Raw genomic sequence first — 13,038 nt, 5'->3', positions numbered from 1 at the left:
TACCCCTTCTCCAGTTGGCACAAAACACAAAAGCCCCTGCGTTTGGCAACCTGACTTCAGATGGACCTTCACTGATGCTGAATGGACGATATGATCAAGGTTGGACCTTAAATTACATCAAACCTCTTCCAGTTTGGTTGGCAAGGATTCGGTTTGGTTGTCTTCAAACCAGGACCTTCTGATCACATTCTATTCTACACTTAAACTTTCCTCCCTGTGAATGCTGAAGTCAGCGAGCCAGAACAAAGGAGAAGTGGTCACCATGTGGATCCCGACTCCCAGCATGACTCTTCCTCAGCGGATCGTGCTCTACGGGACCTGTGCTGTGGCTCTGATGAACTCTGTTGGCCTGTTGATGCTGCTGGTTCAACAGAACCACCAGCGAGTCAGGCTGGACCAGACAGAGGCCAGACTTGCTGAGGTGGAGCAGAGCTCAGTGGTGGAGTTCCTACAGGAGGTGCCAAGAGGAGCAGCAGGGCTCCGGGCCAGTGCAGCAGAGCATCAACAATACCAGTACCAGTTCTCCAGGAACAAGAGGAGCCAAGAAGGGAAGAATTCATATCAGGAGATTAATCTTGAGGGAGACAACGAGTCTGATGAGCAGGAAGTGAACCAGGAGGTGGGAGAGGAACCAGAGAAAAAGATGAAGCATGAGATGAAACGCAAACACCAACACAGCCAGCGTTTCTACAAGGCTGAAGAGCAGAAGGATATGATGATGATGATGACTTACTCCATGGTGCCGGTAAGATGTTGTTACCATAGGGAACTCACAATCAAACATATTAAGGAAAAAAACCAACAAAAGCAAAGTAAATATCAAATAAACGTTAGTTTTCATGACTGATGATGGGTTAAAAAGTTAGAGCTTCTTTTATCCAAAAGAAAAAAACATTCTGACTTATTTGGTAAATTTAGTTTTTGTTTAGAAGACTAAATATGCACACACTGTTAAACATTAAGAAAACAAAAACAAAAGAGTCATTGTGTCAACATATTCCTGAGGATTAACAGATTATGCTAATCAGATCAAATTTACTCAAACAGGAAATGTTTTAAAAAATATATGGTTTAAAGAGAAAACCTAATAATTCAAAAATAATCTTATAATTTCTTGGTTGATCAAAAACATACAGAAGGACATGATAGACACTGTTTTTTGGAGTTTGAATGCAGCATTGAGAGTGAGCGCATGTACTGGGATTTCATTAATCTTTTGTTCCTAGATCAAATTATTGATTGACATCTGCAACAGCACCAAAGGAGTCTGCATAGCTGGTATGTTTGACCTAGAAAACCACTTTAATATGTGCAAAATGTCACTATTTAACATGTCTTATATGATCTTTCTCACCTTCGCAGGACCCCCAGGACCCCCAGGTAAGAATGTCCACAGTCACACTGTTGCTTTACTATTAGGTTTAATAACTCCGTCTTCTCTCCCATTCATCCCGAGTCTTTTCTGTTACTGTAGGTCTGCCCGGTTCAGATGGTCTGCCTGGCTATAATGGCTCTGATGGCCTCCCAGGACTGAATGGACTGCCTGGGGCTGATGGAAAAAGAGGGAAGAAAGGTCTGTAAAAAGTGAAGTTCTGTTAATCTTTTACTCACCAAAGCCTCGAGCGGTGCTGCTCATTTCTGCTGCGATGCAACAATTGAAGGGTTGAGTGTAACCTGGAGGACAAATACAGTCGAGCACTTTAAGCTGCCTTTTATGAGTGACTGCTGCCTTTTTCTCTGCCAGATCAAAATGTCTTTGTGGTTTTTAACTCCAGTAGAACTGTAAATTCCTCTCTGAGGGTGAATGACATTAGGGAGCTCTACCAGTCTGGTCAATGGGATGATTTGGACATTTACAATGGAGGCTGAATACAGGTAAATTACAAGTACATTAGACTTTCTTTATGTGTGCTTTAAAGGGGAAAAAGGAGAACCAGGGGAGAAAGGAGAGCCCGGAGAGCCTGGTCCACCTGGAGAAATCGGTCAACCATTGAATGATGTCATCATTGAGGGTAAAAAAAAAGTTGATAAAGGATAAAAACATAAGCATATAAGTAGAATAAATCCAAGTTAATAGTTGCATTTGAGGATTTTTCTTTTTTTAGGTCCTCCTGGTCTACCGGGACCTCCTGGCCCAATGGGTCCCCCTGGACCTCCAGGACCTCAGGGGCCTCCTCGAATAAGACACCACAGAGCGAACCTTCAAGCAGCTCATACTTTGGGTAGGTGGTTAATTCAGGATCAACATTAAATGCATTTTATGGTGATGCTCTTGTCACACTTGTTTGTTTTCAACAGGGATGGTGCACGCTGTACCAAATGATGAAACCTCACCTGCAAAAGAAAATATGAAACTCCACGAGAAACCTGTTAAGAAGAACGGTGTGCTGCCACCACAAAATAGCTATTCAGTGAAGTTTGTAGATATTTGAAAAAGTCCGTAATCTGTTTTCTCTCAGAATGTCTGATCAAGTCTCTGATCAACCCGAGAAACGTGACAAAGATGGAGAGCACGTTTGGAACGTGGATGAAAGACACGGCAAAGCTGAACGATGAGCGGATCTGGGTTGCCGAGCACTTTTCTGGTGAGTTGGTCAAAGCTCAGCAGAGGTTGTGACTCTGGTTCACATTCTGCTCGTTTCTCCTTCAGGTCGAGTCGTAAAGGAGTATAAAAGCATTACTTCGTTTCAGAGCAACAACAGCCACAATGTAGACGTTAGAAAGTTCTACCAGGGCTGTGGCCACACTGTGCACAACGGTTCCCTCTATTATCACATCGCTGGGACTTCCAGTGTTGCCAGGTTAGCTGCTGAACTCACATGAACTCACTTCATGTGTGGAAATGGATTTGTTTTCCCAGTTTCACAATTTGCGGATTTTTCCACAGATTCGACTTTCACTCCAAGAAGCTTTTCACTCTCGCTATTGACAACGCGCTGTACAATAATCTGGCCTACTTGCTCCATAACTCCAAGACCTACTTCAAGCTAGCAGCGGACGAGAACGGCCTGTGGCTGATCTTTGCATCCAGTGTGGACGAGAGCATCATGGTGGCACAGCTGGACCAGAAGACCTTCTCCGTCACGTCCTACATCAACACCACGTACCCGCGCACTAAGGCAGGCAATGCCTTTATTGCCTGTGGGGTCCTTTACATCACTGACACCAAGGACACCAGGGTCACCTTTGCTTTTGACCTGCTGAAGGGAAAGCCAGTTAACATGACCTTTGACCTGAGATCTCCTGGTGGTGTTCTGGCAATGCTGTCTTACAGCCCCAAAGACAGACACCTGTATGTGTGGGACCAAGGCTACATCCGGCTCTATGTGGTCCACTTCATATCAGACGAGTAAAGAATTAAGTCAAACAATGGACATAATTTTCATAGATTAAGATCCAACGATCCGCTGGCAAACATTTATTCCACTGATGGTAGTTTTGCTTCCTAGGACAGTGGTTCCCAACCTTTTTTGCCTGGTGTACCCCCTGAGCCTTCACTTCATGTCCAATGTACTCCTGCATCATATTGGTCCTCATACTAAATGCTGTTCATGTGTTTTATCTGGTTATGATGGTTTACAAAGTTCAAGAGACAAGACTATTTACAATACTGGACTCATGATAACGATACGAGACAATATTATTTGGAAAGGGAAGAATAAAGCTTAACTAACTCTGGGCATACGTACATATTCTCTGGATAAAACCTTTTCAAATCAAATGACTATAAAATATAAAATAAACAATTACAGAAATAAGACTGATAGGGCAGTTGTTTCTATTGAAAGTGCAAAAAGTTTCACTTTGCAAGTAGAACACAAAAACAGACTGACTATTCATGCCTCAAATCAGGACATTCTCAAAAATGTCATGATGTTTCTATCTGTGTATTACCTATGCATAAGAAGGTAACACGTTACTTCAAGTTTTATACATAAGGCTGACATTACGCTGTCATTAGCATGAATAAGGTGTCATCAAGGCGGTTAATAAGTGTCATTCGCTAAAATATGATGCCTTTGGAGCTACGTGGATGTTTTTGGGTTATGTGAAAGGATCTAGTGGGGTTAGGTAGGGATAGGGTAACAAACAACACTAATGACAGCTTCCTTGACACCTTATCCATGCTAATGACAGGTGTCATGTTATAATAATGACAGCGTAATGTCAGCCTATATGTATACAACTTCAAGTAAAGTGTTACCAGAAGTTCTTTAAAACATCAAACTAGAACAGTCTACACAGCCCAGATTTAAGATATGGACTTGTTCTTTTTCAACAATATTAGCATACATTTCTACATTTTCTGCGATAAGTGAGACCTTTTGACACCTGAAGTTGCCGCACCATTGATAATATATCTTGTGATGTTTTAATATTGTGATATCCATTCGCATAATGTATTAGGCCACCCTTAGTTTTAAGCTCCAGACAGATGAGTACTTTTGGGTACTTTCACAGTAACATATTCCTGACATACACCTACTTTGTGCTCATGTGGCCTTGGTTGGGAATCAGTGTTTTATGAACACATGCCGGTTGTGAACTCTCTCAAACATCATCATATATTCAAACATGTTACTTTTTATAAGTTTATGTATAAACTTAAACATTTGTGATATTAGACTAACAATGCTCGGGCTTTAACATTTATACAAATGAAGCCTAAAGATTCACTTCTTTGGTTGTTACTGTTGTTGCCGTATGTCGTATTTGCGTGAAGTCTTTTATGTGTTTTTATACACCTGTACACGTTCCTACTTGGTTTGTCAGGAAACAGCATGAGAGAAAATAAACAGTGCCAAATCGAGGCTGATGAAATAAAAAGAATTTATTCACTTTACAAAGATAAAACTGACCATGACCTGTTCTCTAGCACACCTTCAGGCTCAAGTGCCCCAGTAAGTGTGTACCCATGTTATTGGCTTCTTTTGCATTATTACATGCACACCCACATACACACCAGACATCAGTAGGACCATTGGTAACACTTAAAATACATATAGTACACATAGTGGGAAGAAAGAGGGAGAGAAACACAAACCTCTTTAATAAATAACAAACACACTCAACCAAAGTTACAACTAATCCTAGAGGTAGGATACAAATAAAAAATAAAGAAACCCTTTCCTGTTTGTACAAGCCATTGTTGTGGTTTTTATATATATATATATATATATATATATATTTATATATATTTATATCTATATCATTTATATATTAAATCTATTTCAAATGTTTAACTACTAGGCAAAATAAAGCCAGACATTCATTTGTGTATAACAGTTTCTTCGATATTCCATTTATTCCAAATAAACTTTTAGTGTCTCCAGAATTTGAGTGCAAATATCTATTCTTTATGGATGAAACAGTAAAAACAACTAGCCAGGTAACACTTACATACAGTCGACTGTGTTGCACTTGTCCCAATCAGATACAGTAAAACGCCTCGCATTCCTGAATAAAAGGCAATAAGTTAAATAGTTATACAAAGGAACAGTAGTCAACCAAACACAAGCACAAAATTTAAATAAAATCAACTGAATTTAAAAAGCAAATCTAAAAAAAAACCCATCAAGTTTCTCTTGTGTAAAAACCAGAAGTGAACCTTTGCATTTCTGCTCTGGGTGGGAGGGGGGGCGTTAAGCTTTGGACCAGACAGATGGAAACACTGAAATCACAGTCACAGGAATAAAACACATCATCTTCTGATCAGGAATGTTCTAGCAAAGTCGGCAGCACAAACAGGCATTTGAGGGCAGGCGTATGAATAGTGGACAAAGCCGTCAACACACACTCCAGGACGGAGCGAGTGATGAGCTGCCAGGGATACAGAGGGAGGGGGCGGGGCTATAGAGGGAGTTACTATAAAGAGTGTTGCACCATCAACTTTTCTGTTAGGTTAAGAACTGTTGGGCTAAAAAGCAGGAGTGGGTTAAGGGAGTTTTCAATCCATTCAAAAAATAAAATGCAGATTCCAACAACTGGACTCACACTGGAAACCACTGACTTAATAAACAAACCACAGTGCTGGTTACAGAAGATGCTAAAGAGATTTCAGCTGTGGGCACAAAATGACGACAGTTACACACTTTTTTTTTTGTTTTACATTTTTGCTTGAGCACTTTTACAGAGCACTATCAATAGACCTGTGATTGCACCGCGGAACGAGAACAGGACATGCATAGCTTTCCTATGGACACACTCTAAGAGAAGAGATTCTTCAAGAAAATTACAATAAATCTAGCGTTAAACTCAAGTATGGTATCTTCTGCTTATTTTCAGCCTCTGGGGGGATAATAAACAGTTTGCAGCTCATTCTTAACACGATCTACCTCCTCTGTCCACACATCAATCACTGCTGCCAAAAGCAGGACAACCTTCTGACAGACTCCTCCCCTTCCCTGCTACTATTAAATTCTTATGAGTGTTATACAAGCTTTAGTCCTATGTTTCTACAAGTACTGTTTCTCTTTGGGCCCTGGGATGATGGACGTGGGCGTTAAAGCATGTCGACCAGGCTGCTGGGGATGTTGTAGCGGTCAGGAAGGACCCGCATCTTCAGAGTGCCGTCTGCACCGCACGTGAAGATGCGATTCCCAGGCCTCGTCTCCACCTGCATGACACCAGCACCAATGTTGCGAAAGATGGACTGCTTGGCGTGCTCGGTGCTGAAAGAGTGCATGAGCCGGTGACCCGCTAACTTCCACACCTGGAGACGCAGACAGAACAGATGAGGTGTTTTTTATTTAAGCAGCTGTGGTCAAATCCAAACTAGCCATTGGACTGGAAATGCTGCACTATTGGTTTAAATGCAGTTCCATTAAGGTAGGTTAAAGTAGGGCTGGGTGATACAAACCCATATCTCAATATTTTCTCTCATAATGGCGACATTTTTAACTCAAAGTCTGACCAGAAAGACAATTCAGGGTTAAATTTGCTAATGCAAAATGCCACACAGGCAGATTTATTAACAAAAAGTTGCACAATATGTGTCACTTTTGGCTTTTTCTGCTATAAGAGACAGTACGTGTGAGTGAGTTCTGTAGTGTGACTCGTTTAGGGAAAGGTTTGGGTTTGAATGCACTCAGCAATCAAGTTAAACAAGTATTTAAATACAAAATAAGCTGTATTAAAAAACAAAAAAAAACAATGAAGGTGACATTGTAATTTTAAGTATCACCAAAATGGAAATCTCGATATATCTTGAATTTCGATATATTGCCCATACCTCGGTTAAAGGAAAATTTAAGAAACTTAATCTAAATATCATCATTGTGTTGAACCCAACATGCCAACACACTGTTTACATTATACGACGGGTAACGTATACATTTGATTGATTGAATGATTGATGTCGTTATTTCGAACGTGTAAACTGATAACAGAACGACAGTTTAAAACACAAAGAATAAAAAAATGACAAATAATGAATTATAACAGCAGAAATAGATCACTGGTTTGATCCACAAACATTTAAAACTCTCAATTTACACGTGCAAATGGTTACTGACCTTTGTTCACTGACAGTATCAGAATCATTAAACGCGGGACGTGATGTTAAACCGTCCTTTGTGCCAAACAATGGTAGCCACATGAGGTCTACCATTTGAGAGTTGCATGGGATAAAGGAAGGCATATCCTCTCTTTATTTGTCAGGAGAAGAAGAAACTGTATTGTTCTGTGGCCCCACTCTGTGTCTGTGTGTGCTTGTGCACACTGATCCCTTGATAAATTTAATTTTGATTGTGTATTTGATGCCTAACATGCTCTAATCCAAGGCTGGGATCTGACTGTAATGCTGGTTTCTGTTTCAGACCTTTTGCAGAGCAGATTGATGGCACAATTAGAGAGAGATGTGGAGAAACAAGGAGAATATGCAACCCCTCTGCTCTAAACCAATCAGATACCAAACTACAGCAGCAAAACAACCCTGCAGGATTAATGGTTTTGAGTGATTGTTGAGCAGCACCTTTAGAAATAAACAGCATTTCATTAATAATCCTTATTTTATTATTGAAAATTGTAAATTTATAAAACGAACATGTCCTGCAGATTGTTCAGTGTTATAATGGGACTTACTGTGGCTAAAAAAGAAAGAAGACCGAGCATTGATGCAATGCATTTTGGGCTATTTCCTTATACAGAAAAACAGCAAAATGAGTGGATGGCATTGATCTTTTTCTCATTTCACAGTTGAATACGATAATTCCACCCACATGACAACCTGCAGATACAGTATGACCAATGATGCAGCAGCTGAACCTGTAGGACCGACTGTCTGAGTTGAACATCACCGTCCTTTTATCAGGTTCAACTTTCTCCAAGAAATTTAAACAAGTTTAGTCAATTATTTTGCTGGTGAGAATCTATGATATATGCAATAACACCAATCATCTCTGCTATTGACAGGATAGGTGAGAGGACAAACAATTTTTGTATCCTGACTCGGTTAAATTATGGCGCGTTTCCACTGGCGGTATCGTTCCTACTCTCCTTTTTCCCGTTTCGACTGGGAAAAAGTAGCTCCTCCATGGTACCTGGTGCTGCTTTTTTCAGTACCTCCTTTGTTGAGGTTCCCAAAAAAGCAGCCCTGGTCTGAAAATGTGACGTAGGCACAAAGCAGACACTAGCTGGGTTTCCATTACCCTTGTAATTGCACAAAATCTAAATAACGCAATAAAGGCTGGTAATGGAAACACATGAATTTTGAAAAAACAATCAAATATCGCTAAAAACTTCTGACACTTTTGAGGAGAAATTTCAGACGTTTCGATAGTGAAATATGTTGCAAAAGCTCCATGGAAGTCCTTTTTCCGCAAATGCACATCACAGAGCATGACGTAACTGGTTAGATGACCAGTTCTCTCCGAGAAAACATGGTGCGGTACATGTAAACAGAAGGAGACTGGGACATTTCTTAGCATTATACTTAAAAAATTAATACTGCCACATTAGACGTGAAACAACAAAGGAATGCAGAGTGTTATAAGGAGGTTTGGAGCGTCCGTCTTTCTGCAGCAAAGTCTCGCGGGATGAGACTTCATGGGAGTGACGAGGCTCCAGCTCAAAACAACGTTCAATGGAAACACGTTCAGAGCTCAAATATACTTTGTTGAAATTTTGAAATATTGCTTTTATTTTGTGAAAATCTGTAATGGAAACCCTGCTATTGATTGGTTCATCAATCATCACAGCGTAAAGTCATCAACTCAAGCACAGAGAGAAAGCATTTGGCCACCATTGATTTTTGTTGGCGATCTTGTGACGATGTCAGCAAAAGAGTGCAATCCGTGGAGTCTGGCAGTTTTGCGTGTCAGGTTGGTGCTCAATGGAAACTGTCACAGGGCTAAACCGTGTCCTCTAAACTGTTTGTGAGGTTTTAATCTAGAAACAAATGCATCATTAGTAGTAAAAAAAAGTGTTTGTCACCCATTGCTCCATGTGATTTGTTTGTTGAACCAGGAAGTAGCAGGAAAGAAGCTTGTCATAAGTTCATATAGTGGTGTGCTTCATGGAAGGTACCACATGTAATAGGATTGGAGGGGTGTTTCTTAGCAGACACACAAACCCATTTTTCAAGTATATGTCAACATTTGCTTACCTCTCAACATTGCTAATGCTAATATACAATTGTTGTTTAAATGTTGAATGCATTTTTGGTCTTTCATTTGTCTAAGATTAGTTAATTGATTTTCCCTCAAATCATCTGCTTTGGCACCTCCCCCTCAGTACTATATAAGAGGAGGCTGGAGGTGGTTGGTGGTCGGTGTCAGAGCTGTCAAGTTGTAAAGCAAAGTTTGTACCGAGCTGCAACAGAATTTTGTGTAGAGCTCAGTCTTTGTTTTCACTTTTTTGCAAGTTGGATGTCAGGCCTGTGCTGTAAATACTGCTGCATTTTTACCACTGTAAATAAATACACTTTGACTGCATTTTTGGAACCTTGGACTACTTTTTCAGCCTACCCACTAGGACATTCTTACAAAAACGATCTGCAAAAATGGAGTGCGGAGCCATGTAGAGCCGATACCGCCAAAAGAAACGCGCCATTACATCCTACAATTCCTAATTGTGATGAAATCAGAATGTACTTTGGCAGGTCAAAGGGTAAGTAAGCAGTTCTCGTCACCTTCATGTTGCCCTCTGCTGAGCCAGTGACGAAGAAGTCCTCAAAGGCGTCGAGCGCCAGGGCCTTGATTGCCGAGTCATGTGCCTGGAACGTGTGCAGGAGCTGCCGCTGGCGGATGTCGAACACACACACGAAACCCTTCCTGCCTCCGGTGATGAGCAGCTGCTGTTTGGGAGCGTACTGCAGCACCGTGGCCCCGTTCTCATGACACGGGAACGCTAAGATGACAAATTAACAACTCATCATCAGGAGACGGTTACACTGTTCAAATAGATCTTAATATTGGTGTTATTCTTACCGTGGACCATGGTGTTGCCGGGTGAAATAAGAGTATCCCACAGACACACGTTTCTACAGATGATTTAGAAAAACAAGTGCATGAGTTACAGTAAAATGACAATAAATTGTACAATTCATCACTGTAACCTGATAGCTTTTATTCTTGTATATACAGTATCTGTATTATAGATTTTCTACTATAATGTGTGCACTTGTATTTCATCGTTATTTAATAAGTCCTACTTAATTATGTACAATTTTCTTTCTTTCTTTGTTTAGTGTTTATTCTTTTTATTTGTAATATTTCTCGAGCCTCTGCAACACAAGTATTTCTGATTCTGAATGTATAGTGGATTGTATGGATTGTATAATTATATATATACATCATTAAATTATTATGACTCCTTTAATAGTGTACACAGTTGTACATTATAAGGTTATTAATGTAGATAAATAAAGTACTAAATATTACAAGGGGTAGGATAATATAAGTTTATCCTTCCTTTTCAAACATGTACAGACTTCACGTGCAGGATTTTGCACCCATTTATTCTGTATTTGCTTTGTATGATTTTCAATCTTTTTAATAATTATTTTCTCATTGAGGTAAATACATTGCTGTTGTGTTCATGTTCAATATAAAAAGGTAATCAAATCAAATAACCAAACCCAGTTATTATTCGTCACGTCTTACTCAGTAGATGCCAGGGTTGAGGTCAATTACAATTTTCAATTACAAATAAGTTTTCAACTATCCACTTTCAAATTTTTTCCAAATTACAATTAAAATAAAAAATGTTCCTCTGAAAGTCAATTACATTCTAAATTACCCTATAACCCTATAAAACATGCCCTTCCTCTTGCGTTAGCTTTCTGTTAGCATCTCTTATGTTTTGACCATGTCTTAAATCAGCTGTAAAATACACGAAAAAATATTATCTATCATCCAATTTGTTTTTCTTCTCTTGGTTACCTTGTTAGGCTTCCTAATCAATGAAAATATTGGTATAAATGTCAAAGTTAATTATCTGAACTCAATTACAATTCAATTCCGATTACAACAGCAACACATTTTTCCCAATTACTATTATGTCATACATGTAATAAACGATTAATTATGCGATTACAAATATAATTTGAATTTTATTTCGGCAGTCTTCAGAAAAACAAAAAACAGAACTAGGCTCTCTAGATAATATTAAAAAAATATGATATATATAATAATTAGGAAACTAATGTTACTAGTTTTACAATAAACATTCAATATATATTTCACATAGATTTATATATACAGTTTATACATGGAAGTACAATATACATACACACACACACACGCGCAAGTACATGACATGTACATAATATTAATAAGATACTATTGAATATTTACTTCACAAACTTCTTCAATTTAATTTTACATATAAAATATAGAGTGGTAATATTTAAATTAATAATATTATCTATCAAAATATATACCTTTTATATTTTTTACTAAGTATTGATATATTTTATACCATTTTATATTATTGCTGTCCGAGGTAAAATTGCTGCTCTTCTTTCTTATATTTACTAATGATATACGACTTAAAAAGCTTTTTAAAATGGTTCATGTTGCTGCTTTGTTTTATTTCATCCTTTAGGCAGTTCATAATTGAACCCCTGCTATTGTTATACTCATCCTTTTCAGTGTTGTTCTGGCATATTGCTTATGTAGTTTTCCTATTAAACCGTATATAATAATAATTCAGCCCAACCCTGGTAGATGCTGACCTGTTATCATTGGACTGTCCAGCTGTGGCGATGAGGCTGGAGGATGTGATGAAGGCAAAGTCACCACAGGTCTTAGTGTGGCACTGCCAACTCTGAGGACGTGAAGAAGACCAGAATCAGTCAGAGCACATTCTGAGCACCAGGATGATGAGTTTTTAGGGTGTGGGGCTGTGTGCTCTCACCAGGTACGGTTTGGGGTTGGAGGACGTCTGGTTGACCTGCCACAGACTGAGGAAGCCCTCGCCGTCTGCAACACCACACTGCAGCAAAAAAACGCAGCGTAATCAGAAAAGACAAATGGAATAGACATAACAGTCCCTACAGTGGTCTGTGTGTGTGTGCTCTCCACCTTGTTGCCCTGGGAGTTGAAATAAAGGCGGGTGACTCTGGCGTTGCCCGCCTGTCTGAAGCAGATGAGCTGCTGAGGCCTGTTCCACTCAAACATTCTCACGCTGCCATCCTGAGCCCCCGTCATGTCTGACGCACACCACCGCACATGACACACACACACAGACACACAATAGAAACAAAGAAAAAAAGCAGCAGGTGAGCCAGAAGGCAAATTCCACAGTTAAACATTGTTTTAAAACAGTATGATCTGAGTGCAGAGGTTCCCACTGGGCCCAGTGTTGCACTTACAGTACTGGTAGATTGGATGGGAGGTCATTCTCTTCACGTTGTTCAGATTTCGCTTCATTATCTGCCAAGTAGTAAGACAATGCTAATTAATTTGTCAGATGTACTTAATTTGAATTATTTATGAGGAAAAGTTAATTTAGTACCATTTAGTTTAACAAAAATTACAAAAACAGTTGCATTGTTTTACTGTGACTTTAGTCACAATAAACTGTCATATTAAAAGA

General features: G+C 39.4%; 2 protein-coding genes across 7 annotated transcripts in view; one reads left to right on the top strand and one right to left on the bottom strand.

Annotated features, from left to right (window-relative positions):
* Positions 1 to 5,335, top strand: gldn (gliomedin). The gene is made up of 10 exons (XM_028442363.1): positions 1 to 745; positions 1,227 to 1,278; positions 1,363 to 1,380; positions 1,475 to 1,573; positions 1,920 to 2,012; positions 2,106 to 2,222; positions 2,299 to 2,382; positions 2,460 to 2,585; positions 2,651 to 2,801; positions 2,888 to 5,335. Exons 1-10 carry the CDS (start codon positions 221 to 223, stop codon positions 3,351 to 3,353), a joined length of 1,731 nt encoding a protein of 576 aa, XP_028298164.1. The 5' UTR covers positions 1 to 220; the 3' UTR covers positions 3,354 to 5,335.
* dmxl2 (Dmx-like 2) overlaps positions 4,814 to 13,038 on the bottom strand; it is a 59,785-nt gene continuing 51,560 nt past the window's right edge. For all 6 annotated transcript variants that reach the window (XM_028442360.1, XM_028442361.1, XM_028442358.1 and 3 more), the window contains 7 exons: positions 12,815 to 12,875; positions 12,525 to 12,652; positions 12,358 to 12,435; positions 12,176 to 12,267; positions 10,428 to 10,480; positions 10,130 to 10,347; positions 4,814 to 6,712 (listed from right to left, as the gene is read on the bottom strand). In XM_028442360.1, coding sequence (XP_028298161.1) covers positions 6,503 to 6,712; positions 10,130 to 10,347; positions 10,428 to 10,480; positions 12,176 to 12,267; positions 12,358 to 12,435; positions 12,525 to 12,652; positions 12,815 to 12,875 — 840 coding nt within the window. In that variant the 3' untranslated portion in view covers positions 4,814 to 6,502. The remainder of the gene's footprint in view (positions 6,713 to 10,129; positions 10,348 to 10,427; positions 10,481 to 12,175; positions 12,268 to 12,357; positions 12,436 to 12,524; positions 12,653 to 12,814; positions 12,876 to 13,038) is intronic.

The sequence above is a fragment of the Gouania willdenowi genome, chromosome 3 (assembly GCF_900634775.1).
Source record: "Gouania willdenowi chromosome 3, fGouWil2.1, whole genome shotgun sequence".
NCBI lineage: Eukaryota > Metazoa > Chordata > Actinopteri > Blenniiformes > Gobiesocidae > Gouania > Gouania willdenowi.
Note: the sequence above shows the minus strand (reverse complement) of the source record. Positions and strands in the feature narration are given on the sequence as shown.